Consider the following 27,053-nt stretch of genomic DNA (forward strand, 5'->3'; position numbering starts at 1 on the left):
GATAGGGCAATAAAAAGATATGGACTCGTTATAATAAAATGATCTGTACCATAGTTTTTGAGGGATATATTTCTGGAAATTTTAAACCACACTATGTTCAGATATGTTTCATTTAAAGTGAGGATTGAATTTTATCCGAATAAGAAAATGAAGCTGATTGTTTATTTGTGGCTGAGTACGCATTAACAATTGCTATCATTGGTATGTACACAATGAGTTTACAGGTGTTTATTTTTTGTGAAGTGCACAAACTATCGTGCTTCTCATGGCATTTATTCATTTATCTCTATGCTCAACTATCAATTCATCTATCCACTCATGGGTGAAATGTAAATCACATCTACAGCGTAAATTATGACAATGTTATATATTGAATTGAATACTGTAACCTTCTCAAATAGCTGGTAATTGCACAATTAGCTTAGATAATTGCAGCCCCAAACCTAGATCAGCATCCTGAAGCCTGAGAAACTGCTTTGAGGCTAGAATAAAAGAGGAAATTTGAGTATCAAAGCCCCACTAAGAAAGTGCCAAATTCTAGCCTGTTTTTTATTATGTACTCTAGTAAGAACTTAGAACTTTTCCAGATGAAATTACAGTTGATTAAATATAACTTTTAAGTCCCTTAGTAGGTTATTAGGGTGGTCCAGCTGTCTTTGAGACACACTAATGGATTCTTATGTTATCATTTAGAGAAAGGCATTCAAGAAATTTCAGACAGGTGATAAATGAAGCAAAAGTAATATTTGAATTGAGAGAAAGCATAAATATCTCTTTCCAACTCTTCAATATAGAAAAAGCATTTAAGTTTATTTTTTTAATTTTTTTTAAACATAAATATATACCTTTCCTGTCCAGAGAGTCCTAATGAGTTAAACCTGAAAGACAATGGATCTTTTTTTTTGGGGGGGGTTAAATAATCCTCCATGGTGTAATTTTTTTTTGTTCTAATTATTGGGTTCCATTTTATGGAATCAGCTCTGAAGTCTAGTTTGTGCTCTTTTCCATCTTCTCCAATGTTTTCTTTACCAGCTCATTCCAGTTTGACATTGAGGAATGGAGTCGGTCTGTTGGAGCCACTTCTATTCTTACAGGAACCTCTAGTGACTTTCAGAGTGTTCTCCATTGTGCGATAGAGAAGAATCTTAGTAGAATTCTTGTATTTCCCCGTGGAAGAGTTTCACCTATGTTATGGTGATGACCAAGGATTTATTAACATTTCCTTTTTCCTAGGGAATAGTTTCTTTACATCGTAGGCCATGGAAATTCAAGGATTCATTCTAGAAGAATTTGGAGTTTCCTCTCTGTTAACTTTTTGCTTACTGAGGCCACAGGTACTTACCAGCTGAAAGCTCTCCAAATAGGGATTTCTTTTCCTTACTAACAGCCAAAAGAATTTCATTGCAGAGTAGCAGGTAAAACAACTCTCTCCTTGATGATAATCTGTATTCTCATTGTGCTTATGAGGTTTGGAGGTTCTGGTTGGAATTAAATGATAATGAGTACAGCGCACTTAATACATTAGTAGCCGTGCAAACCAGCAGATGCAAGTGACACTGATTTCTTTCTGTGTCTTAACACCCAGAAGTATATTAGTATAGCTAATTACTCTAACACCGTGGTACTCTGCATGCAATGGCATCTCAAACTGCAGGCTCTGTCTCTGTCTCCAGGGTTAATTGCTAGCACTTCCCATATTCTACGCTAACAGAATAAAGGTATTTATCAGTGTCTCCTCTGGGCTTGCATGCAATATTTTGTAAATTGATTTTCATCCACATACACTTTAGGGCTAATCCACAGATATGGGGGGGATGTCAAATTCCATTAGAGAGCTTACCTAACTCAAGTATAAGGAATGGGGATTGATGTGTCTGTAGTCTTTGCTCTGGAAAGTCAAGGGGACATTAGTAAACAGCAGAGATGATTTCACCTTGGAAGTGTCTTCTGTTCAGACCCTGGCTAATTGGAAAGTAACAGGCTAAGAGTTCAGCCCTATGTAGTTTCTTTTTTATTTTTTTTAAGATTTATTTATTTATTTATGATAGACACACACACAGAGAGAGAGAGAGAGAGAGAGAGAGAGGCAGAGACACAGGCAGAGGGAGAAGCAGGCTCCATCCTGGGAGGACCACGCGAGACTCGATCCCGGGACTCCAGGATTGCACTCTGGGCCAAAGGCAGGAGCCAAACTGCTGAGCCACCCAGGGATCCCAACCCTATGTAGTTTCTTAAAGAAAGTCTTGTCTCTTGAACAGAACATATTAGTTTGTGGATTATAAGCCTCTGAAGGGTATGAACCATGAGTGTTTCACTTACTATAAAGACTGAGGCTTCTATACCTGGTTCAGGATCAGCAAACCTGTGAAAAACAGACGATGTTGGTCTTTTTATAGACTAACTCTTCTCCAGCTAGAATTTCTGTAGAGTCCTTGGGTGACATATTACTCTTCTGCAGATGAGAATTTGCCCTTGCATAGCCGATTTTAGCCCCCACAGCCCATCTACAACATCCATCTGTTCTTCTGAGATCAGGTTACTCAGGACTTCCAAATGTTGTCCCAGATCTGCCCCCCTCTAGCCTATCTTGTGCCAGTCTCCCTGCCTTCGTTCCCCCCACCACCACCTCCAGTCCCCTGTGGATATTGTCCAACCTCCAGGGTTTGGATTCCCATGGGATTTGTTTGCACTTCTGGTGTGACAAGTACACCACCACAGCAGGACTCCACTAGTTTTTGATCTTGCACTATTATCAGGAAATGTTTTTAAGCACCCATCCCTAATACATACGTAGTTATTTATAAATTATGTAAACACACTACTGTAGAGGTACATTTTTATACATCTAGAATATATGCAAATTAAAAAGATTACATTAAGAATAAACATAATTAGAAAATATGTTGTTTTCCTCCCCACAGATCATCTTGCACATTCCCTGGAGGGTTTGTATCTCACCTCAGAGATCTCTGTATTATAGTAGTGATATTTGTTGTCCTCAACTTAGACTGGGTACTCTATGAAGGTCTAGTGTGTGGTTAACTCAGTTTTGTATCCATGGAAGTTAGCATAGCATCTTGGATATAGAAATGACATTAATGATGCTTATTTTGAATGCATCAGTGAATTTCCACCTCTGTATCTTTCCTCTCTTAGTGCTCTTCCCAAAAATGTTTTTTCTTTCTTTCCTATTCACCTGACCAGTCTACCTGTCACTCAAGGCCAAGTCCCTTATTCCTCATGAATCCTTTCTTGTCACTCTATATCTCATGATATCTCTCTTCTTACCTATAGAAATTATTGACTTTGTTGCTTACTCGACATATCCCATTCATTGTCTGATGACATATCTTGGATGACATAATTTCATGCATGTATGTTCCGAGACAGATTCCAAGCTCTTTACTTCTTTGTCTCCAACACAACACCTTACTTGTTCTCTATTTACATAAAAGTCATTCTATAAATATTCATTGAGCAGATGACAAAGTTATCAATTCACGCAACTACACTTTTTGACTCAAAATTATCTTAAGTGTGTTTGGCATTTTATCTTTTCATAGTCATTTTAAAACATCTATTCTTCCTCCAGAACCTCCCAACTGGCTCATGTTCTCACAGGGGCCCAATTTGTAAAACCCTGTGGCCGTAAATATAGGAAAAATTGGAAAGCCTAACACATCTCTTAAGCATGTGCATTAAATCACGGTTCTGTAGTTATAGGATCAAGTGAGCAGTAGGCTTCTTGAGACACAATCATGCATGTTTTAGACCATCGTGACAGAGCAAATCAACACTTTGGAGACTGACCAAAGAGCATGTAGTTTATTTTAAAACAATTTCTCAGGCCTTTCAACGTTACTATATTCTGTTTGAGATTTAAGTTCTTAAGTTCTGAGAACTCCCTTCATTCAGGAGATTCTGATGTTTTCTTTGGTCAGTTCCTTGGAATTGATCTCTCAACACATTATGATCTATAAGATTAAGAATCCAAGAGCTTTAGATATTGGTAGCCAAACCAAAAGAGGCAAAGTTCACATAAATATGACCAGCAAAACCTTCAACAAAAATGACCACTGTCTGATTAAATGGGCATGGTAAGAAGTTCTGGGTTTAACTCAGCCACACTCTCTGCAACCCTGCTTCATGCCCATATAGAGAAATAAAAAAAGCATTTTCCAGCTTAACAAAAATATTTCTAGTTGCCTAGAGCCCAGAAACGATTTCAATTTTACTTTCATGTTATAAAATCACATGATTTCTTTCTATCAAAAAACTAGTAGCATTTTTTATTCTATATAAATAGTGCTTAATTAATACTTATTGGATGACTTGGAATAGAAAGTACATGTGTCTATTGGTGAGGGAATGAGTTTCATGTTCTACTAAATATCCCATTTCCCCCTCAGTATGTATCTTGGCAGAGCCTCTTAATATATTCCATCTGCCTCTAAAAGCATTTAAAGATTTATTCTATTACCCACACAATAATGCTGAAAGGTAGGTGGGGCAGGTCTTATCCTTCAGTAAACAGATGACAAAACCAGGCTTGCAGATTTCTAGTTTTAATCTTGGAGACTCCCTCAAAGCTATGCATGTGTGCGTTTGGGCAGGGAAAGAGGAGGGGGAAATGAGTGTGGTGTAACGATGACTTTCAGAGGGACACACACAGCAAAAGGGAGGCTTCTCAGCCTTGGCACTATTGACATTTTGGGTTGGATAACTCTTTGTTGAGGGAGTTTGTCCCCAGCATTGTAGAGTGTTCAGCATCGTGTTTGGCCGTCAGTGGTGAGATGCCAGTAACATCTCCCCTCCCCGCAGTCAGAACATTCAGAAAAGTCTCCAGCCATGGCCAGATGTCTCTTGGGGAGCAAAGTTGCCCCTCCTTTGAGAAATTCTGAGCCAAAGGGAGACAGAAATGGCTTGGAATTGTCTAGTGAACATAAAAGAAGCCAGAGTCAGACCTCATAATTTGGTCATTCATTTTGTTCATCAACATTTATTGAGCTCTATTATTTGTATAAGTTATCATAAGACACTAAAGGAGGTGCAAAGATAAACAGGGCATGGCCCATCCCACAAGACATTTACGGTCTGGTAAAAAAAGGAAAAGGTCATGTAGGTGTTTATCGAATGCTGATGACGTGCAGGGCACATCCATATTGATTATGGTCCATATTGTGATGAGATCCAAGTAGGGAGATAGGGCACACTAGAAAAACAAAACAAAACTATAAGGATACTTAAAGGGTCTTCAAGCCAGTTGGAGAATAAGAGGGAAAAAAGGAAAGAACTAGGGAAAAAAGGCTAACATTAGTACAAAACTAAACGTGGCCACCTTAGGAAAGGTGTGACAAAATGGTTAATGTAATTCTGAAAATTAGTGCAAAGGAATTTTCAAAAGCAGGGCCATAGGGAAGTCAAAGAAAGCTTCCTGCACTTGGGAGTAGGAGTGGGCAGTGAGGAGAAAATTCTAGACGAGAGGAGCAAAGACACAGGTTAGCCAGATTCCATGCTTTGGATTTTCTCAAGCTCACTATGTATTTATTTCAACAGTCTTTTATTCTATTTTATTTACATTTTTGATAACCATGTATCTTTCTGTTGGTTAGCATCATGATTTGCCCCATCTCTCCTGGTCATGATATATTATATCAAGATATAAAATATATAAACATTTATATATTTATTTATCTTTCACTTCATTTTTTATTACAAAGGCACAGAGAAAACTTAGAAATTATAGATAATCAAATGAAAATTATAAAACCCACACAATCCTACCATCTAGAGACAACCCCTTCCTTCGGTTTACACTCATCATTAAACTGCTTTGCAACCTGTTATCTCTCACTTAGTGATACATTATGAACATTTTTTCCCATTTTGATAAATTCGCATGTGCGGCAACCTTTAAGGAGTGCTTGGTATTTGCACTATGTACGTGTGTCATCATTTATTGATAAATCTTCTGTTACTGGTCTTTCCTGTGGCTTTGAATTTCCCATCTCACAGGTGGGGCTGTGATAAATTGTTTTGTGGCTACATTTTTCTCAATTATTTCCTGAGAATAACTTCTAAGTAGTTTCCAATATTTTCACCCTCAAGGACTCCTTTAGCTATTGTCATCTCCTGGATCCCATGTTGGGAAATATAAAATCTACCAAATGACATTTGGTGTGAAAAAAAAATGTTATATCTTTTTTTTAATTGGAGATTTAGATAACTGCTAATCAAAACTGTGGATCAGCATAAGATTTTTAAAAAGAATATCTACTCCGTGTGGATGATATAACTCCAGCCTGAAGTACAGACCCCAGATGTGCTAGTTAGCCTCTGCAGTCTTATCATGGAGAAGCATGCTCTTTCTGTGAGCTTTCCTGAAATCTTGGAATTGGCTTCTAGGTGCTCTTTCTGCACATTTGCAGCTGCCTGATGTTGGCACCGAAGGGATACATACTTGGAGTCCGTGAGTTGCTTTAAGCTAACAAAGCAGAAATACAGGCATGATTGTTTAAATTTATTAAATGTTTACTCTGTTTTCTGTGGCCTGATGGTAGATTTCACATAATTGCCTTTTACTTGGAAATACCTTGTTCTGGGAACAAACTGTTGGGGGCAAAAGAGGTTTTAATCTGGGGTAGTTTATAGAAAAAAAAAAAAGTGGCCAAAGTCGACTATTTCTGATGGTCTGAGACCAGGAGCAGCCAAATGTGGGGAGTCCTGAAGTCATCCCTCAAATGTGTGACACAGCCTGGTTCTGTCGCTTGTCAGTGAGTGGCAGCTGCAGGGCAAATCCATGGAGAAGCAAAGAGCCTCGCTCATTTGCAAAACTGAATTCACTTTGGCCATTGCTGCTTGTCAGTTATGTTGCTTTGTTGAATGCTGTGATGTCCAGAAGGGCCTCAAACAGAAAGGAAAGAACTTCAGTGCTTCCTTGGCGTTCTAAATTCAGTTCATTTTCTGAACTGTTGGATGCCAGCGGGTTAAATGCTTTGGCTCTTGGACTGAGGTTTGGTCACACAACTCTCAGGTGGGCTCTTGCAACATTCTGAGTTCAGATTAGACTTTGCAGAGGCTGTGCATGTGCATGGTGGTGGTGCTGGTGGCAGTGGCGGTGGTGGTGCTGGTGGTGCTGGTGCTGGTGAAAGTGGTGGTGGTGGTGCTGGTGGCAGTGGTACTGGTGGCAGTGGAGATGGTGGTGGTGGTGCTGGTGCTGGTGGCAGTGGTGGTGGTGGCGGCGGTGGTGCTGATGGTGCTGGTGGCAGTTGTGCTGGCGATGGCCGGTGGTAGTGGTGGTGCTGGTGGCGGTGATGCTGGTGGTGGGATGGTTCCCAGGTTCGTTCCAGCAATAATTCGAGGCCAGATGTTTCCATGTGAGTCTTTTCCACGGTGGTGAGCCAGGTGAGCACATTGGCGTGGAGCAGCCTGAGCCTGAGCGGAAATGGGCGTCCTGCCACCAAGTGTGATGACACAGAGGCAGCTCCTTTTCTGGGGGCACCGTACATGTAGGACGCAAATCTTTATCTGTGAAAATTTTGGGCAACATTTACAACTTTCCGTTGTGTAGAGAGTAAAAGTCAGTCCAGCGTGGGCTGACAATTCCTGTCAAGGGCTCTCCTTCCTCGAAGCACCAGGAGGACTTCATTCATTCAGCCATCCCCAGGGGCCCTAGGGGGCATCGCAGCGACAGGGTCATGGAATTGGGAAGGGAGCGGGACAAGGGTGGAAGCGTCAAGCTGGAGAGGGCTCAGGTCCTTGCTCCCCGATTTCCGCCAGTGCTCTCTGGGGTGCCCAGAGCAGGAGCCACCTGAGCAGAGACCTCTGCACCCTCTTCCATGGGTGCACCGGTTCTGCCTTTGTCCAAACTCCGTGTCGGGGATCCATAACCTTTTGTTTAGTAAAAAGAACTTCATTGGGAAAAAAAAAAAAAAAAAAGATTAAGAGAATGACTACAAAAACAGCGACAACAGGTGCCTGAGTTGGGCTCAGCCGTTGAGCATCTGCCTTCCGCCCAGGGCATGATCCTGGAGACCCAGAATCGAGTCCCCCATTGGGCTCCCTGCAGGGAACCTGCTTCTCCCTCTGCCTGTGTCTCTGCCTCTCTCTCTCTCTCTCTGTGTCTCTCATGAATAAATAAAATCTTAAAAAAAAAAAAAGCAACAACAAAACTTTCAAAACCACCGATATGGATGATCCCCTAAGTACGCAGGGAAAGAAACCCAGGCCCCCTGGGGATCAGACATTCACACTTCAGTTCAAAGACTGTAAGTTCAGGGTGACAATGGAACCCAGAGCTCAGACACCTGATTCCGGTCCACAGCCCTTTTACCAGCCCTCCCCGCCCGCCTCCCTCCCCCTTTCTTGTCCCCTCCTCGCCCCTCCCCGGCCTACTCCTCCTTTTGTTACTCCTTTTCCACTCCACCCTCTCCTCCTCCTTCCTCTCCTGCCCTTCCTCATCCCCCTCCCCTTGTCGGTTCTCCTCCAGCTTCATCTTTTCTATGTTTTTCATTGTTGGTGAAGGTAGAAACAACTAGCTCAATTGCCATGTGAGGTCGAAGGAAACAAAGATCCAGCCATTGTCCCATGTCACTCCCAGGTCATCTTAGCTTTGGCCGGGGTTTGGATGTAAGACTCTTTTGAGGTCAGAGTTTTCATCTCGGCTCTCGTCCTGACTCATTTTAAGTACGCGGAGTAGTATGAGGGTCTTATCATAAAACACGACTGGTTTTCAAGCCCTGTTACTTGTGCACACACCCTCACACCCCCTTCCGTAGTTGTGTCAGGGTGGGCAAGAGATCAGCTCAGAGTCCTCACCTCTTTCCCAATGTCATTTCATCTAAGGGACATTCCCTAGAGAGCTTTGCAAATGAAATCCGAGAACAATGCCTGTGCTGTTGACTGAGGGATCAAGAGAAGATGACAAGGTGGTGAGGGGCCATTCGAGAATGTTCCAAACACCTCAATGATCCCAAAGCAACAGCGCCGTTAAGTAGGTGTCCTGCCCAGTGTTTCTGGCCTGCCTCGGAGCAGTTACATAAGGCCTGAGAAAATGCCTCCCCTCATGAGACGCCTGGCCTTGTTCACATGGTCAGAAGCCGTGACTCTCAAGTGGAGCAGAGCCAGGGCTTTCCCACCGGAGCCTCTGCAGCAGTGTCAACAGTGGAGGATTGTTCTTTCTGGTGGAGGAGGACCTCCCCCAGGTGACTCCCCTCTCCTTTCTCCTCCCCTTTCCATGCTTGGAAAAAAAAAAATCTCATTCTCTGGTTGTTTGTTTGATTTGTTATTTCTTTCTCTCTGCTCTCGAGGTCCCATATTCCCTTTTACCAACACTACTACCATGGACTGAATTGGGTCCCCCCCTCCCCTGCCCACCCCCAGGTTCCTGTGTTGACCTAAAGTGACTGTATTTGGACACAGGGCCTTTAAGGAGGTCATTCAGGTTCAATGAGGTCATAAGGTTCCAGAGACCTAGTGTCCTTAGAAGAAAAGAAAGGGACTCCAGAGATCTGGCTCTGTGCACCCACAGTGTGAAGAGGCCGTGTGAAGACACAGTGAGAGGGCCACTGTCTACCAGGCAGGAAAAGAGGTCTCACCAGGGGGGGCACTTTGCTGCCACCTTGATCTGGGACTTCTAACCTCTGCAACGATGACAAAATAAATGTCTGTGGTTTGAGCTGTGCGGCCTGTGATACTCTGCAAAGGTGGGCGGAGCAGGCTCATGTAGCTAGTTAGCAAAAGTTTTGTGTGAACCTTCTGAGGGAACTAGGTTGTCACGAAAACACCACTCTGCCTCCACATTCCACCAGCTTCGGATCCCTAGAAGGCTGTCAGTGTTCCTATAAAGGAACTGGGATGTGTGCACGCGATCACATGTGTGTGTCCAGAAACAGTCATGAACAGACCCAGAAACGTTGAGTTTTTGCAATCGCTACCCTTATGTACGTACTTGAACACTCACTGTACACAAGCTCTGCTAAGTGTTCCACACGCATTATAATTGTAATCTTCACAATAAGCACCTGAGAGAGATGTCCTTATTTCCTTTGTTGAGTTGATGAGAAAACCAACCCACAGAGGGGTCAAGTGATGTGCTCTTTCAGGTCCCTGCTAGTGAGGGAAGGAGGCAGGAATTAACCTCGGGCCACCTGACTCCAGAGCTTGTTTTCAACCACCTCATTGCTTCACTTCCTGTTCTTCTTTGCACCCCCTGTCCCTTGATCTGCGGCGATGTTTCCGAGGGAAAAGAAATCTGGGTGGCTTTCAAAGATATATAAAATACAAAATAGCATGGGGGTAGGGATGAAGGGAAATGAGGATAAGGATGGAACTTGGCTCCAGAAGGAAGAGAATTGCACATTTGTGTTTACCTTCAAAGTTTCTGGCAGCTAGCAAGAACCTGGGAACCTGGTCATCCTCACAATGTGCTTTGTCCTTAAGGTTAAATTTTTTTTTTTTTTTTTTTTTGTTAATTCATGAGAGACACACAGTGAGAGAAAGAGGCAGAGACATAGGCAGACAGACAAGCAGGCTCCATGCAGGGAGCCCGATGCGGGACTCGATCCCGGGACTCCAGGATCACACCCTGGGCTGAAGGCAGGTGCACAATCGCTGAGCCAACCAGGTGTCCCCCTGTCCTTAAAGTTAAACGTACACCCCTGGCTCAGCAGAAACACAGCTTCTCTTGTAATTAAGCCCAGGCAAGAATTCCTCTTAAAAGAGCCTGACTGATACAACAAAACCAACTGCCAAAAAACAGACAGCACGACAAGTTCCGTGGGCCTGTGACAGAGACCTGCGTATGTGTGCACACGCACACACACATACCTGAGTCCATGCTCGTAGAGCTGCTTATGCCGCCAGTCATTCTCCTTTCATTGTGAGAGGCCAAGGATGCATTAATGGTGAGGCGGAGAACCATAAAATTGATGGAGGGACCAGGATTGAGAGGACACTTTGCAACCTGGAGGCTCAACCCCAGACTGAATTATGAGGTCAAGCGGGTGGGCCTTAATCAGCATTCTAAGAACTTAAGTAGGATAGAACAGAAAACCTTAGGGCAGACTGCAAGTGGCAAAAGTCAGCATTGTCTTACGTGAGGTTTCATTCAGTACACGTATGTCTCTGTATGTAGCGCGTGTACCTTTATAACAAGACGATGTCTTGTGTTGGGCCAGAGGTAGCCCCATTTGTTTACATTGACAAAAAAATGGATATTTTTGTTCTACATGGACAGATAGAGCATTTGAGCCTTTTAATTATAAGATGGATGAAGATGAGATCCTACGGTATGATCATTTTTCAGTAAATATTCTTAGAGGCCACAGAATCTAGGAAAGTTTCTCTGGGAATTGCTGAAGAAAGGATTCTGGATCAAGAAAACGCTGTCTTGAACTGAGCATGGGTGAGGCAGATAGGAACCTCGGCCATCCTGCTAGGACATGGCACAGATAATAGAGCAAATATGACCACAATTCTCTGCAGTTAGTTACCATGACAACCTAACTTAAATGTCTGCCATATAAGCACTTCACTTCACTAGCACTAGCACTTCAGGGTAAAAAAAAATGTTTTTTGAGAGCATAAGTATATCAGTTTGTTCACTTAGCATGCATCCTCTCATGAGGCATTAAGACGTTTTGCATCAGACTCGGGAAATAAAAAAATGACATAAGACGTACTTAATAAAAAAATAGCCCTTTTTATTATTTTAAATTTTTAATATTTGTATTTAAATGCATGCATCTGATCTGAACAATAAAAAAAAAAAAACCCAACTGGTAGTTTCACTTCACATATCTGTTCATTTGTCTTCATTTGTAGGGTCTCTTAAGAAGTATCCGTAATATTTCTGTCCGGAACATGGAGCCATTTTTCATTCCCAGGGGTCATAATTCACAGGGTTAATCCACAGCTATGTAGAGACAACTCTCAAATACAATCTCAAGTCTAGATCTCTGCTCTGAGTTATTAGACTTGTGCATTTATTTGTCTACTGAGATATCATAACGACAACTCAAAACGAACGGGCCTTAGATCAAAATCATGAGCATTATCCTAGAAACCTGGCCTCCCATTTACATTTCTTATCACGTAGCATGATCAACAGCCAAGCAAGGAATTACTTTTGACATTTCAATATCTCACCTCCTTCCCTCTCTCCTTATCGAATCCACCACTAGCTTCTATTATTTTGCATTCAAACATCTCTTGATTTCTCCCTCTTTACCTTCACCAACGTCCCAGTCCAACATCCCATCCCAGTGCTATTCCTCCTCTGGACCGTACGATAATCTCCTTACTGACCTACCCATATGCACTCTCATCTTTTTCCAATCTACATCCCAAACCATAGCCAGAGTTAGATTTTTTTGAAATTCAAATGTAATTATGACTTTTTTTTCCCACATTCTTCCCCCAATGCTTAAAACATTTCAATGGTTTCCTGATATACTTTAGGATAAAAATGGAACTCTTTAACATGGTGTATCAGTCAGAAGGCACACTCAGTGTTTAGCTGAAAATAATTTACGGAAGAAACTATTGCATAGGTGTGTGTGGGGGGGGGTAGATTTAAGGGGATCAACAAGGAATGGTGGGCCGGCCACACACTGGAGCTGTGCAAAGAGTTGCAGTCATAACAGCCTGTGACCACTGCCACACTCACAGCCCCCCAGCTGGGAGGGGCAGGAAGAAACGTGTGACTGCTTTCCTCTCCCACTTTTTGATGTCCCTCTGGTGCCTGTCGCCTGCTAAACAAAACTGGCAGTCAGAAGGCAGAGGAGCCTAGGTGATGCAGTCATAGGAGTGGGTCCTCCTGGGCACAGATCAGGGAAGAGAAGAGCAGAAAATTGATCTGGGTACAATTATAGGAGAGAATTGTTTCCTGGGCAACACCAGGAAGGGAAGAGCAGAGTTAGCCTCAGTCATTTGAAATTGATTGAAAAATTTTCAAAAGAAACCCACTGATGAGATATCACTGCCTCCCAGCTCGTTCTTTAGATGACACAGTGACAAAGCTGCTTTGGAAGACCTAGAAATAATTACTCTCTTTGTGTGCACCTTGCAGAGAACCCTGGAAGAGGCATCGCTAAGAGAAGCAGGAGGCCCCGCTAAGCATTGTGCGTGGAAACACATAGTTTCCGGGCCGATAGTTTGGTAAGCTGGTTGATCCATCAGCTGAAGGGCAAGACACTTGATTTAGTGATCCCCACCCCTCACCCCCCTCCACGTGGCTTCCACCCCTTTCTTGGTCCTCCCGGTCCGATAGGAGACTCACAAAGTTGGAAGCACTGATCTACTCAGTCTTCATTGACTGAGGGCCAGGACGAGTTCTCGTTTAGACAGCCTCGCAAGGTCACTGGTTGGTATCCTTGCTTTATGCATCTGTTGAAATCTTTGAATCTGACACATTTTACAGAAATTAATTTATCATACATTTCTGAGCACTTGCTATGTTTCATGCACCGTAACAGATGCTGGATGCCATGAAGTCGGATGACCCAAACTCCTTGACTTCTCTTTTTATATGAACTGAGAAATAAATGTCACATTTTTCATCATTAAATTGGAAAGGATCACATGTTTATTTATTTATTTATTTATTTATTTATTTATTTATTTATTGCTTGTGTCCTTAGGCTATTTTTTTTTTTCTACAACAAGAAAGCTACACCCTGTCTGTGGATGGAATCTGGAAAGTAAAAACCCAGGCAGCTGGCATGACTGTGACAAGTTTCCAGGGCAAACCTGTGGTTTGGGAGGCATCTGTGTTTTAAGTGGGCTGGAGATGGGCTGTTTATTTCCCATCTGCAGAGGCAGGCAGTGGCAACAAAGAAAGTTATTGATTCTAGGAATTTGAGACCCATTAAGTCTCTTTCAGAGTGGTGAATGCATTTTAGGCAGGGTGCGGAGGTCCAGACCAGACCACCTCCCGATGGGCTACGCCTTTTCTTCCCTGGATGCTTTCCCGCAAAAAGACATAAAGCACTCTTCACATTATTGAATCAGAGTCGGTATTTCTTTGCACACTCCTCATCATCTTCCCTCTTCCTCGTGTTTGATACCAGGGACGTAGATATCAATGTTGCGTCCCCTGAACAGACTTTTCCTTCATCACACTGACAGTGTCCTGTGCCCTGGGGACGGAGGGGACGTAGGTGAATGACCCCAGATCCCTGGTGATCGCAGTCCAATGGAGGAGTCAGAATATAAGCCGGAATAATAAGGTGAGTGCTGGGACAGAGGGGAGTGATCCGTAGAGCTGGAAAGCAGAAGAGGAGGATGAATTCTCCCGGCGGGGGCTTTTCAGAGGAAGTGACCCTACACTGAGCTTTAGAGGAAGGGCTTATAGGAATTCTGGAAGCATCAGAAGAGGGATGGGCCTCGTAGACACAGGAACTATAAAAGTAAAGCATGGGAAGATGAGGGAGCCTGGGCTGCACAGGAAACTGGAAGCAGGTGTAGACTGCAGTGTTTCCCAAACTGTGTTCCAGGGAACCTGGTTCCTCGTTGTTCCTTGCACAAAAAAAGTTTGAGGAGCTTGGACTGAACAAACTTGGGGTTCCTAAACAGCTTTCCCTTTTTAAGTGCATGCTCGTGGGACACCCAGGTGGCTCAGAGGTTGAGGGTCTACCTTGGGCCCAGGGTGTGATCCTGGAGTCCCCGGATCAAGTCCCACATTGGGCTCCCTGCAGGGAGCTTGCTCCCTCTGCTTCTGTCTCTGCCTCTCTCTGTGTGTCTCTCATGAATAAATAAATAAAATCTTTCTAAATAAATAAATACATAAATAAATAAATTCTTGATGTGTTTATTTTTTAATAATAAAATTTATTTATTATTGGTGTTCAATTTGCCAACATACAGAATAACACCCAGTGCTCATCCCGTCAAGTGCTCCACACAGTGCCTGTCACCCATTCACCCCCACCCCCCCCACCCTCCTCCCCTTCCATCACCCCTAGTTCGTTTCCCAGAGTTGGGAGTCTTTATGTTCTGTCTCCCATTCTGGTATTTCCCAAACATTTCTTCTCTCTTCCCTTCTATTCCCTTTCACTATTATTTATATTCCCCAAATGAATGAGACCATATAATGTGTGTCCTTCTACGATTGACTTACTTCACTCAGCATAATATCCTCCAGTTTCATCCACGTTGAAGCAAATGGTGGGTATTTGTCATTTCTAATGGCTGAGTAATATTCCATTGATCTGTTTATTAATGACATGACTTCCTTCATATGCCAGTGTGCTTTGTGCCTTGTTACTGTCAAGATATAGCACTGTCAGGGGAATCAAACAAGGAGGCAGTGGCCTGGGGTGGCTCTGATGCCCTAGTAGCCTATCCAAAGCCTCAGGCAATTCCATATAAATGCCTCTAGGGTAAGAAGAACAATCAATTGCAACCAACCACCTTGGCTTTCCCAAGTAATGTAAGCCAGAGCCAATCAAATAACTTCCTTGCTTTGTTTCACATCTTATTGATAAAAACTTTGCCCCTGGCTCCTGTTGGTAGAGCACTCCTAACTACTAATTTGGCATTGAATCAAATTGATTTTTGCACAAATAAACTCCTAAAAAATTTATTATGCCTCAGTTTATCTTTCAACAGTGTGACAAGCTGTCCAGATTGCACTGTCCACAGGGCCATTTGTTCACGGCACATCTACTTGGGAAATGCTGGGTAGAGCACAGGATGCTTATGGGAGAGTGGTCAGAAATGAGCCTGGTGAGGATGGTGAATGGTAAAGTGTAAAGCCAGTACCATGCTAACTATTTGTGGATATAGGAGAGATTTGAAGGATTCCTTTAAAATGATGACCCACATGACAAGATGTGCATTTGAGATTGTTACGTTGGAAACAGAGTGGCTGGGACTGGGAGGAACTTTGATAGGAACAAAGGAGATGATTTGTTCTCCCTTCCTTCCTTCCTTCCTTCCTACCTTCCTTCCTTCCTTCCTTCCTTCCCTTCTTCCTTCCAGGATGTATCAAGTGACCACAGCATGCCAAGCAATGTTCCAACACTGACCAGAGCAGACAAAAGGCAATGCTCTGCTGGAACTTACATTCTAGTGGAGAGGGACAGATACAGACTGAGAGAGTGTGGGTGGAAGGATGCCACTATTTTAAAGAGGATGGTCAGGGAAGGCTGTGAGGGAGAGAGCCTGAGATGTCTAGTAGAAGATCACTCCGGGCAGAGAGCTAGTGCAATGACCTGAGGTGGTGGTTGTGCTAAATTCAAGGTGACCATGGGGCATCTATGTAGAGACATCCAAAAGGCAGATTAATATATAGAAGAGGAATTCACAGAAGAGGTTTAACTCAAGACCTAGGCTTGGGAATCATTTGCATACTGTTTCCATCTGAAGGGATGGGAGTGGTCAGAATGGGAGGAGGGGCAGAGCAAGAATGCACTCCTGGGACAGAAGGTAAAACCAGTCAGAGTTCAAATAGATGGGGTTCCCCGAGTCAGGGAAAGCATGTATCTTATCAGTGGCTGCTTGCACTGACCTTGAGCATCCCCACCAAAGAAGGATGCTCAAGAAGGGGCTTAAAAACCTGAAACCAAATCCACTCGAATGGAGTGGGACAGTTGCCTTATGACACGATAGCTTTCTTTTGTGCAGGGAGAGGTCACTGATCTTTAGTCGGAGAGGACAGAAGCTAAAAAACCAGTATAACTAGACCAGAGCAAGGATTCTCAAGCAGAATAATTTACATTTCACAAAGAGCTGGAGACGTTATCTTTGGGGCAGATCAACCCTGTGGTTTTCTGTCAGTTGTGCAAGCGGAGAGTAAAGACTTTGGAATGGAGAAATTTGAGCTCCAATAAGGCCAAGGTTTTGAGAAGATAATGCAGCATGTTGTTTTAACATGGATAAAGGTGCATCTTTGTAGATTTTGTTTACTTCGTTAGGAGGTAGAAAGGATATTCAGTACGGTGGTGAAGAGCCCAGCTTTTTCAACCAGATGGCCTGGACTCAAATCCCAGCTCTGGATTTACTAAATGTGACTTTAACAAAAAAAAGTTTTAACCTTCTCTGTGCCTCAGTTAGTTCATCTATAGGCTTTTGTTAATAAGAGTCCAGGACTCATAAAGTGGTAGCAAGACGTAGGTTAAATCACATAGAGCGTGGATCATAGGCACTCTAAAAGTTGGCTCAGACTGCCTCTAAATGTATTATAAATTATTGATTATCCCCAGGAAGATTTCTGGTTTTGTCTTTGTCAGGAAATTGGTAAAGGAATATTGGGAGCAGAGACCTTGGGGCCCACCGGCAGGAGGAGATGAGGCCCTATAAGGAGAAAAGAACTCAAAGTGAGTGAGTGGCAAATACAAACCACGCTGAATTTTTAGAACACAGAAGCATCCCCCGGAAATCACCAGGGTTCACCGAGCAGTTCGGACTTCCCAGTATTCAGCAGGTTGGGAAGGGAGGCTTTGTGATTCAGACCTTATCCATCCCTATGGAGTAGAGTCCCGGCAGAGTCAGGGCCGGCTCCTGGCTACCTGTAGATGCCACGGACACAGCTCACCTTGCTCCAAATCTCTGTGGAGGAAAACGTGTCCCTGGGTCTCCAAGGGGAAGATAGGCTTTGATCTCTGCTTCGATGTTCTACAGCACAATTGGATTAAGACAGAAGTAAATGGGGACATCAGGCCAATCTCTGTCACTGGAGATTAAGCAGATGATGACTAATTATCTCTTCCTCTCTGTTTCCGAACCAAATGAAAAGCTTTTGAGATTACCTAGAAGAGCCTTGGGCCGCCATCGCAAGTGATGATGTGTATATCTACACTTTGCCGCTCAAACTAGAAACGAACAGCTTGTCTGGTGTTTGAAAACACATTTGTAAACTCCTGGGGGAACTCTTGAAGCCAGACAGATTCTCAGCTTATTGCCTAATTGTTTTGATTGAAAATCTAGACCACATCCTTTTATTTGACAAAGCGTCCATGTCTCTGGATGTGTATCATACATAGGACTTTTTTTTTACTTTTCCTCATTAAGTGCAGTCAGTGGACTGGTATTTGACAGGAAGGAAGAGAGGGAGGAAGGGAAGGAGGGAGGGAGGGAGATGGATAGATTTCTGGAGCCTTTAAAAACAATCCTGGGATCCCTGGGTGGCTCAGCTGTTTAGCGCCTGCCTTCAGCTCAGGGCATGATCCTGGAGTCCCAGGATCGAGTCCCACATCAGGCTCCCTGCATGGAGCCTGCTTCTCCCTCTGCCTCTCTGTCTCTCATGAATAAATAAATAAAATCTAAAAAAATAAAAAATAAAAACAATCCTTAAAACTTCTGCCATTTGTTTCTGAATTACTCAGAAAGTCAAGCAAAGAAATGCAAACGTTTCTCATAAAACTGAACACATATCAAGCAGCTGTACTTTCAGAGGTGGTGTGGCCTGTTTTTATCACACGGGCCTCAAAGAGTTTGTAGAAATCTGAGCTTCCAGTCTCAGCTCTAATTTGGATTCCTAGGTTGACAATGAACAAGTGATCTGATTTAGTGCCATTTTGTGACTTGCGGTTTGATGCAGTCCTCCTAGGTGTGTCTCGGGGGCATTTAGAAACACGCTGATGTTGCCAGACAGAGAGCCGAGGGTAGGTGTAAAGTGTTTTCGAAGAATGCAATCTGTAGGCATCTTCTGTTTTTGCTTCACTTTGTGACTTCTTGCAGTGTTTCCTCCCTCATCTAAGATCTTTCCCATTTTAATAGCTATTCAACATCCGAAAGTAAAAATCTCTCTAAGATCTAGACAGAAAATCGTATGTTGCTTTAGGTAATCTTACTCTTTGAACTTCCTTCCTATGTGCCTAATGTAGGACAAGATTCCTTCTTTTTATAGTTTCTGAGCACCTTCTCTTTATGTGTGCGATTTAGCAAATGATGCCTGACAAATCTTTTCCCATAACTTCTAACTATCAAAATGTCCTTTTTGTGAGTCATGTTTTGTTTTTTCAGTTTTTTTTTTTTTTAACTTTACTTCGGGGGTTTTAGATTTATGTTTAGCATCCTGAGAAATAAAGATTTTTACAATTTAAAAATAAAGCCAACTTCATGCAGAGGACAAAACTCAACACCATAGAGATGCCATCAGAGGCATAAATGGGTTAGGACCTTTGTGCTTGCAGCACTTTTTTTCCCCTGGAAATCCTTCCTTTTTGATTATCCTTTCTCTATTTTATCCTGCTGGTCCTGAAAAATGGGCAGATGCCACACATCCCCATTCTCACTGTGGTAGACCTGAACTAGTACATTACATAGAAACAAATTGTTATGAAATTGAATCCTTGTTTTCTCATTTTTTGGTGGGGGAGGATGGTATGGCTGGGAAGTGGATCTATGTAGAATGAAGGAATCAGCCATTTAAACTGGTTTGGTAATTAGTTAAAGCAAACAACTACTTGTCTATTTTCCCCTTCACTAAATTGACCAGATGTTTGACAGAAATGAGTGATTAATTAAATAAAAATGGCTATTTCAACACATCAAAAAAATCCATAAATGGGTTAGGAAAGGCTCTGGATGAACTCTGCAGTGCCATAAAAGACATGAAAAATCTGGTCTGTGCCTTACTATAGCCATTGCCCACTTGAAAGTAACAGAAATTGACTTAGACAAGCAAAAGGAAAAAGAAAGAGTTCAGTGGAATGAAATTGGAAAATCACAAAGACATAAAGGAATGATTAAAAATAAAAATATAAGAGAGGAAGGCATGAAGGCATCTTCAGGATCTCAACACTTAAGCTCATGAGCCTTTTCTCCAAGAAGCTCTTCAGTATGCTTGAGTTCGAGGTACCCCAGCTTTCTCTAACCCCCAAATTCCTGGGGCTGAGTATCCCATGGCCCCAAGTTTGGTCAGTTGTCTGGTCCCATGGCAATTCTGGCAGGATCCTAGAACACAGCTTTGGTTCTTGGAAAGCCCCCCGTAGAAGTGATCTTGCACTGGCTTGGGCCCTCTGAGAAGTGGATGCAAGGGACTTACTGTGGAAAAACCTGTGGAGCATAAAGGGGAGGAGCAGAGGACATCATAATGCAGGTCTAATCCCTGTGAAGGAGAGAAGGAAGCAAGGTTAAACTGCAAAATCTAAGACTACAACATTAGGAAAGTTTTGGCCAAGCTGATGGGAATCCTTGAGCCAAAGTCCAGAATCAGGAAATTCTTGCAACGTTGCAAGAAGCAGCTGACTTAGGGGCTCCTGGGTGGCTCAGGGGTTGAGCATCTGCCTTTGGTTCTGGTCATGGTTCCCCCCGGTCCTGGGATCAAGTCTCCTCAGGGAGCCCACTTCTCCCTCTGCCTATGTCTCTGCCTTTCTCAAAAATAAATAAATAAAATCTCAAAAAATATAAAAAAGAAGCAGCTGACTTACTATCCCTGACGTACTCAGTCATTGGCTGGGAGCAGCCCACAGGAAGAGTGGTCTTGTGTGTGACTCAGCAGCAGCTGGGGCCACCCAATCAGTTACTTCCTTCACAGCAGGGGATCAGAATTGTGTCTCTCCACGGCTGACACAGAACTGTTCCTCAATAAAATAGAATCACAGAGAACTGGGAGGTCACCCCAAGAGACGTCCTCTGCATTAACCTTTTGAGATCAACTCTTGAGAATTTAGTGATGCCTCTAGTTGGGGCTCTATTGGTATCAAGCCATGGATCTCACCGAACCCAGTAATTCCTCAGTTCCTACTATATCCATTCAGCTTTGCATTACCCTGTTTTGTCGCATTCTATTTTAAGGTTCTACGCCAGTAAAATAGAGTTGAATCGAATGTCCTCTACAGTGTCACAGGAAAGTCATCCCTTGGGTAATGATACCTGAACGGTCTTGGTTGTTTTGCTTATATAAGTGCACTTACCACTTAGCACCGGTTTGCTCCACTTTCTTGTTTACAGGCAACCACATCTCTAGAGTTACACTTTGGCTACCGCTTCAACAGGCAGAGCATGACTTTGGTGGCAGAAACATCATCACTTGTCAGGAAAGAGATGGAGTTGGGAGAAGGAGGAATCAGGAAAGGGGCATGTTGATGGAAAGTAAAGGCCCCCCTGGGCCCCAGCCCCTTGCATACATACTTTATCTTGGCCTACAAAAGCCTCAAGACTCATCTAATTACAGTCTTAACTTTGCTTTTTCCCTAGCTAGTCACTAAAAGAGCCAAGCCAGCTGCCTTTCTGCAGATTCTATACATACACAGACCCTAAAAGTAAGGTACAGGGGCTAGCTCAAAACTACTCTGTAGGTGCATCTCTGATACCACACACACCACATCTCAGGTCCCCTGTGGGGGTTCATCCGGTCTGCTTGATTCTGAAATGTTTTCCTCTGCAACTTCCAGTTTCTCTTTGCAGTGAGAAGATTTAATAAGTGCTACTTAATTAAATGAGTCTCCCTCAAGGCCTTAAAAGCTCCATTTTCAGATGTTTGTAGTATTTTGTATAAGAGCAACGCTGGCACAAATAGAATTCATATTTGACTTTATTAGTCATGATAAATGGCATAAGCTCCTATAATAAATAACTGCCAAATCTCAGTGATTGCACTTCCAGTGTGGCTGTTTCTAATTGAATGGCTATGCGTTAGCTCTCACCCAAGTGGTGACTCAGTGACCCGGGCCATTTCCATCTTGTGACTCCACTGTATTGAAGTTTCAAAGTCACCCCAGCACCGTCCAACAGGAGACAGGAGGAAGACAATGAGAATGTATTACTGCACATGGGAGATTTTTGTCAGCCATGCTGAAAGGTGGCTTATGTCATTTCTGCATAGATTCCATTCACCATCATTCATCTCATGACCAACTAAACTGTGAGTAGGACTGGGAAATGAAATTAGGTGACTACTAGCTGCAGTCCCTACCAGACTGACTGATAAAAACTGGGAGATAAACTACTGTATCTCCTGGAAAAACTGGCCTTCCCTGCCCTCACATAACAAATAGTTGACCTTTTCCTTCCTCTTCTCCTTTATACCCATATGTCATCTAGGAATAGAACTGACATCCATTCTTTCAAAAAATAATTATTAAGCTCCTGCTGTGTGTGTGCCAGACACGATCCTGGATGATACAGTTGTAAAATAAGATGTGATCTGTGTCTTCAAAGGCTTTTGGTTAGGTCGAAGAGAATGAAAGTTCAATCAACAATTAAAGTGAAGAAGATGCTGTGATGAATCCAGGCTTCCATTCTGAGCAAGAACAAGGGATCTTTAGGTTCCGAGGATCAGAGAGGAGTTGCAAAAAGAGGTAACACTTTAAATTAATGGAATTAATGGAATTTGTTCTTTCAGAACAAAGAAGAGTAATGGGCAGTTCAGGGAGAAAGAATGTTTTGTTTTTTGTTTTTTTTGTTTTTTTTAAGATTTTATTTATTTATTCATGAGAGACACAGAGAGAAGCAGCAGAGACACAGGCAGAGGGAGAAGCAGGCTCCATGCACCGGGAGCCCGACGTGGGATTCGATCCCGGGTCTCCAGGATCGCGCCCTGGGCCAAAGGCAGGCGCCAAACTGCTGCGCCACCCAGGGATCCCGAAAGAATGTTGTATAAGAAGAGAGAGAAGATGTAAAAGTACATGTCATATGAATGGTTTAAGTAACCTGGTACGACTGAGGTGAGGCTAGTCAGGTGAGCAAATGTAGAGATGGGGCTAAAGATAAAGATTGATGGATCATGAAGAACATTTAGGGCTCAGCTGTGGTCTTTGATATGCATGGCAGCCTAATTAAGAGTTTTAAGCACAAAGTGATATGGTTAAAATTTCATTTGATGACAACTTTTGCCATGAAAAGATTATAGATGAATTATCATATGGATTTTAATGTCGTTGTCCTGTGTTTACTGGAAAGGATACTTCTGTTAATCGCTCGAGGACGTGCTTATCTGGCCACAACCCTCTGTGCACTGCAGACATGATAACACTTTATTTTCAAATATGGCTTCCAGTTAAAACATTCTGTTATTGTGATTCAGACTTGCCCTCAGTTTCACAGCTGTCTAAAAAATAACCTCCTTATTTTAGGCTGCTGCGTGCCAAGTTGACATGTCATCCATTTATTAAGTCTGTAAAAATGCTTACCAAGAACCTATTTTGTGCTAAGCACTTGCCAGGAACTGAGTAGGTGGGAGATAGTGTTACAAAGAGAATCGTAGCACTATGGTGGGAAAAGTTCAGGTGCTGAAGCCTAATTCCATCATTTATCACAGGGCGGGAGGGACTCTGAGTAACCTTAGGCAACCTCTCAGAAACTCATCTGAGTTATTATTTTCCAGTTTTCTCTAATGGGGAAAATAATATCTACTTCAGAGTGTTACTGTGAGTGTTCGATAATATCTGTAAAACACTTCAGAGGGCTCAAAAGGGGGGACGTGGAGTATACGTGACATGATCTCCTTGCCTGTGGCAGACACCACTAATCGCTCATGGCACAATTTCCCGCTGAGCCCACACACAACTTGGGGTGATACTTACATGAAAGTAATTTTGTTATAGGACAGTATCAGAGTCATGCCTCATGAATGATCAGGAATAGCAAGGATTTGGGGCGCCTGGGTGGCCCAGCTGGTTAAACATCTGACTCTTGGTTTCTACTCAGGTCGTGATCTTCTGGTCATGACACTGAACCCCACATCCAGCTCTTGCTCAGTGAGGAGTGTGCTTGAGATTCTCTTCCTCACCCTCTCCCTCAGCTCTCTCTCTCTCTCTCTCTCTCTAATATAAATAAATAAATCTTAAAAAAAAAGAAATAGCATGGATTTCAGAGGTGATGTATTAATCTGTATGCAGTAATCAGAAAAAGACTTTTTGCAGGAGGAAGCACATGAGGGAGCCCATGAGATGCAGGATTTCTTTGAATTCCACATTTAGATGACATTTCCAAAGCTTGGCTTCAAGGCCAACTCAAGAGTGTTTCTTCCATCTTCCTCGCACTTGATTTCCTCTACCATAGTTTGTCATATGGAAGTCGCTGGTCATTCTCTATCTTGAGCTAAGCTACTAGAGTTATCTAGCCCTACAATATGTATCAATAAATAATGTTCATATTATTTTAGCCACACAGTATCTTGGGTTGTACTAGATCTTAAAACTCAGGCTAGCAGGTCTAAATCCAGTTCATACCTTTTGTCTTAGCAGAGCTGTTTTGAGTCTGTTCTGTACATGAATGGTTCAAGAGTGACTGAGGTAACAGCAGACAGAATTTGGTGAGCCCTCTCTGACCATTTTCCTTACAGGGCTTCCCCGGGCCCTTTGGTGGTGAGTTTCCTCATATTTGTTCTCTTGAGTCTCCAGGACAAAAAGACTGTGGTTTTTCCACCCATGCCCCTACTGTCGCTAAATCGCTGCTGACTATACCTGGTCCCAGGCTGAAGACAATAATGGAAACCACTCTATTTACTCCATTCCTTTGAGCATGGAGTTCCTGTAAGAATCCAGTTGCCTTGGGGCACTTGAGTGACTCGGTTAAGCATCTGACTCTTGATTTTGGCTCAGGTCATGAGCTCAGGGTCATGAGATCTGGCCCTGCATGGGCTCCTCGTTCAGCGGAGAGTCTGCTGGAGAGTCTCTCTTTCCTTCTCCCTCTGCCCCTCCCCCAGCTCCTTCTCAAATAAATCTTAAAAAAAAAAAGAATCTGTTGGCCTCGTTGCAGTCCCTAGTGATTTCAGCCAGCTACTTTTTTACCTGTGCCCAGAGTTTATAGCTCTCTATAGGAGGATCTGTGCTTACTCAGCAGTTACCCTATGTTTTCTCTATAACCAGCTTGTAACTGGTAAATTGGGATTTTGCCTATGTGGATGTGATCCCATGATTGCCTGCAAGAATTTCAACTTCAGATACTGATTACTCTTAGCTAAATGACAATGAAGATTTCCATTTTAATTCTTATTAAATTCAGTGCAAATTGATGCAGACTGCATGCCGCATACAAGAAATGGTAGACTAGCTATGACTTACATTTAGAATGTAACTAAAATTAAGGTAAAGCTTTTGAAAGGAAATAAATTGAGCCTAAGGAATAATTCCATTTGGTGTTGATACCCACTTAATTTTAAAGAGAATAATATTTATATATAAACAGTACCTGAAAATTATTTCGCTTTCATTGAGATTCCAAGAGTGTCATCTGATCACTAGGTACATCAGTGCCTTGGGCCTGTCTTGCTTTCTTATTTTTAACAAGAGCCAGGACAGGAACTGCATGATGATTATCTGTCGCAGTCATTAGCTAAGCTGTTTTGGAGAGGAATTCTAATGATACAGAAAATCTGGTTAGTGCAGACACCAACTCCCAAACTTAACTGTATGTTTCCTCACTTATAAATAAATCTCATTTGACTGTGGCCAAACTACTCAAAAAGAATTTTTTCCTCCGTTTCCTCAACCATGATAGCTAGACTTGCAGGGTTTGGGGTAAAAAGAGATGAATGAAGGAAAAGAAAGTAGTCAGCAGAGTGCTGAGCACGTATCTGGTTAGTAAAATATCCATGGCGAGAGGTGAGAGGTTTTGTAATGTGGTCAGCACTTGGCGGGGCTGAAATGCATTCCCCAGAATTCCCTTTCCTGGGCACTTCCCCCTGGGGTGGCCTACAAAGGAGAGTCCAGCGGGCTATTACTTAGTGGGCAAAATGAAGCAGCTACCATCCTGTCGTTCACACACATTGTTGTTGAGTCGCTCATCTTGTTGGCATGAGATAGCGGATGAGCCCACTACTTCCCTCCTTCTTCCAGAACCTTCTTCAGCTTCCCTGAGCCATTGTGTGTTTCCTTCCTGGACTAAGGATCCCCATTTCTGCAGGATGGCCAAATCATTAAGGCCAGAGATAACGGAAACTAGAGGGAGTCTCAGTCCCTCCCTGCGGCCTCCAGGTCCTACTGTTGGGTTTCCACCTGTCCTGATTCTCCCTGGTTCTATGTCTGTCTTCTCTTGCTCACTCACCTGACTGTGGCTTCAAGCTCCAGGGCCAGACAGGGGGGCAATGGATGCCCACAGACTGCTGAACCACATCTCGCAATTGTGTGAAGTCTAATCTCTATGACACATGGCTCTCTCTCTCTCTCTCTACACACACACACACACACACACACACACACACACACCATATCTGCTTCTCTGAATGCTGCTACATGCAAACAGTAGTTGAGAGTCCTTCCATCAGTAATCCTCAAATTCAGCTAAAAATCCTCCTTGACTGGCTATGACCATGACTTACTGTTAATAAGGTGCATGGGCGCCCTTGGAAAGACCATAGTTTTCTGTTACTGAAAGTATCTGAAGAGCACCAACCCCTCTAATAGTAATTAAAATAAGATTAATGGACGCTTCTCGAGTATTTCCTATCCTACTGGTCAGGGACCATTTCACATGTGTCCTAAGAACTCTGTGAAGTAGGCTTTCGCATCACCCCCCTTTCTCAGATGAGGAAACTGAGACCACAGCTTAGTTCACTCCCTCAAGTCCTGTATTTACCAGAGCCTGAGCTCACACCCCCTGAACTGGTTCAAATCCAAAGCCTGTGCCTTCAGATAGGACTTTCCAAGGCTTCCTGGTGCCGAGGCCGTGTGTAATCGTACAACCGGTGAAAACCACCTAACAGGATCACTAAGGAGGAACTGGCTAATTGCTTAGTTCGGGAAGACGCAGGCAGGAGTGGGTGGCAGTTCATTGATTAAGATCAACCAGTGAGGACTTTCCAGCCTTCTCACTTACAAGATTACGTCCTGTCTGCTATAGTTTTGGGTGTGTGATCCACACTCCACCTTTCATTATTCCGATTCTTTTCCCACTCTTGCCCTCCGCTCCCGGCTTTCTTCTTTTTTGATTTTTTTTTTCCTTGCCAGCACTCCAGACTGGAAATATTTTAGGAGCAGCTTGCTACATGATATTTCACTAAAAATAATACAAGTCAAGTTATTGGCAAAAGAGTCCGCCTTGGAGGAACACCAGTTGTGCAGAGCCCGGCGTGGTAGTTCTGGCCTGGATTTTCGAGGAGGATAAATCCCTGAGACCTTGTATCCGGTGGTGAGGGTGTCCGGGCTAATGGAGATAAGTGTCAT

The 27,053-nt window shown here is 43.1% G+C and overlaps 1 protein-coding gene across 1 annotated transcript; it reads right to left on the minus strand.

Moving 5' to 3' along the window:
• Nucleotides 1-5,013: 5,013 nt before the first annotated feature.
• On the minus strand, nt 5,014-27,053 carry LOC111097589. Its single transcript, XM_038549566.1, has 5 exons — nt 26,835-27,053; nt 19,991-20,053; nt 17,537-17,616; nt 10,828-10,982; nt 5,014-7,527 (listed from the first exon to the last, which is right to left on the minus strand). Exons 1-5 carry the CDS (start codon nt 27,051-27,053, stop codon nt 7,058-7,060), a joined length of 987 nt encoding a protein of 328 aa, XP_038405494.1. The 3' UTR covers nt 5,014-7,057.

Source organism: Canis lupus, chromosome 10 (assembly GCF_011100685.1).
Source record: "Canis lupus familiaris isolate Mischka breed German Shepherd chromosome 10, alternate assembly UU_Cfam_GSD_1.0, whole genome shotgun sequence".
Classification (NCBI taxonomy): Eukaryota; Metazoa; Chordata; class Mammalia; order Carnivora; family Canidae; genus Canis; species Canis lupus.

Coding starts and splice junctions, on each gene's coding strand:
- LOC111097589 (XM_038549566.1), bottom strand. CDS start 27,053: ATGACACTTATCTCCATTAGCCCGGACACCCTCACCACCGGATACAAG. Junction 17,617..19,990: donor GCTCCACAGGTTTTTCCACA/GTAAGTCCCTTG, acceptor ATTGTGCTGTAG/AACATCGAAGCAGAGATCAA. Junction 10,983..17,536: donor CCACAGAGATTTGGAGCAAG/GTGAGCTGTGTC, acceptor CTCATAATTCAG/TCTGGGGTTGAGCCTCCAGG.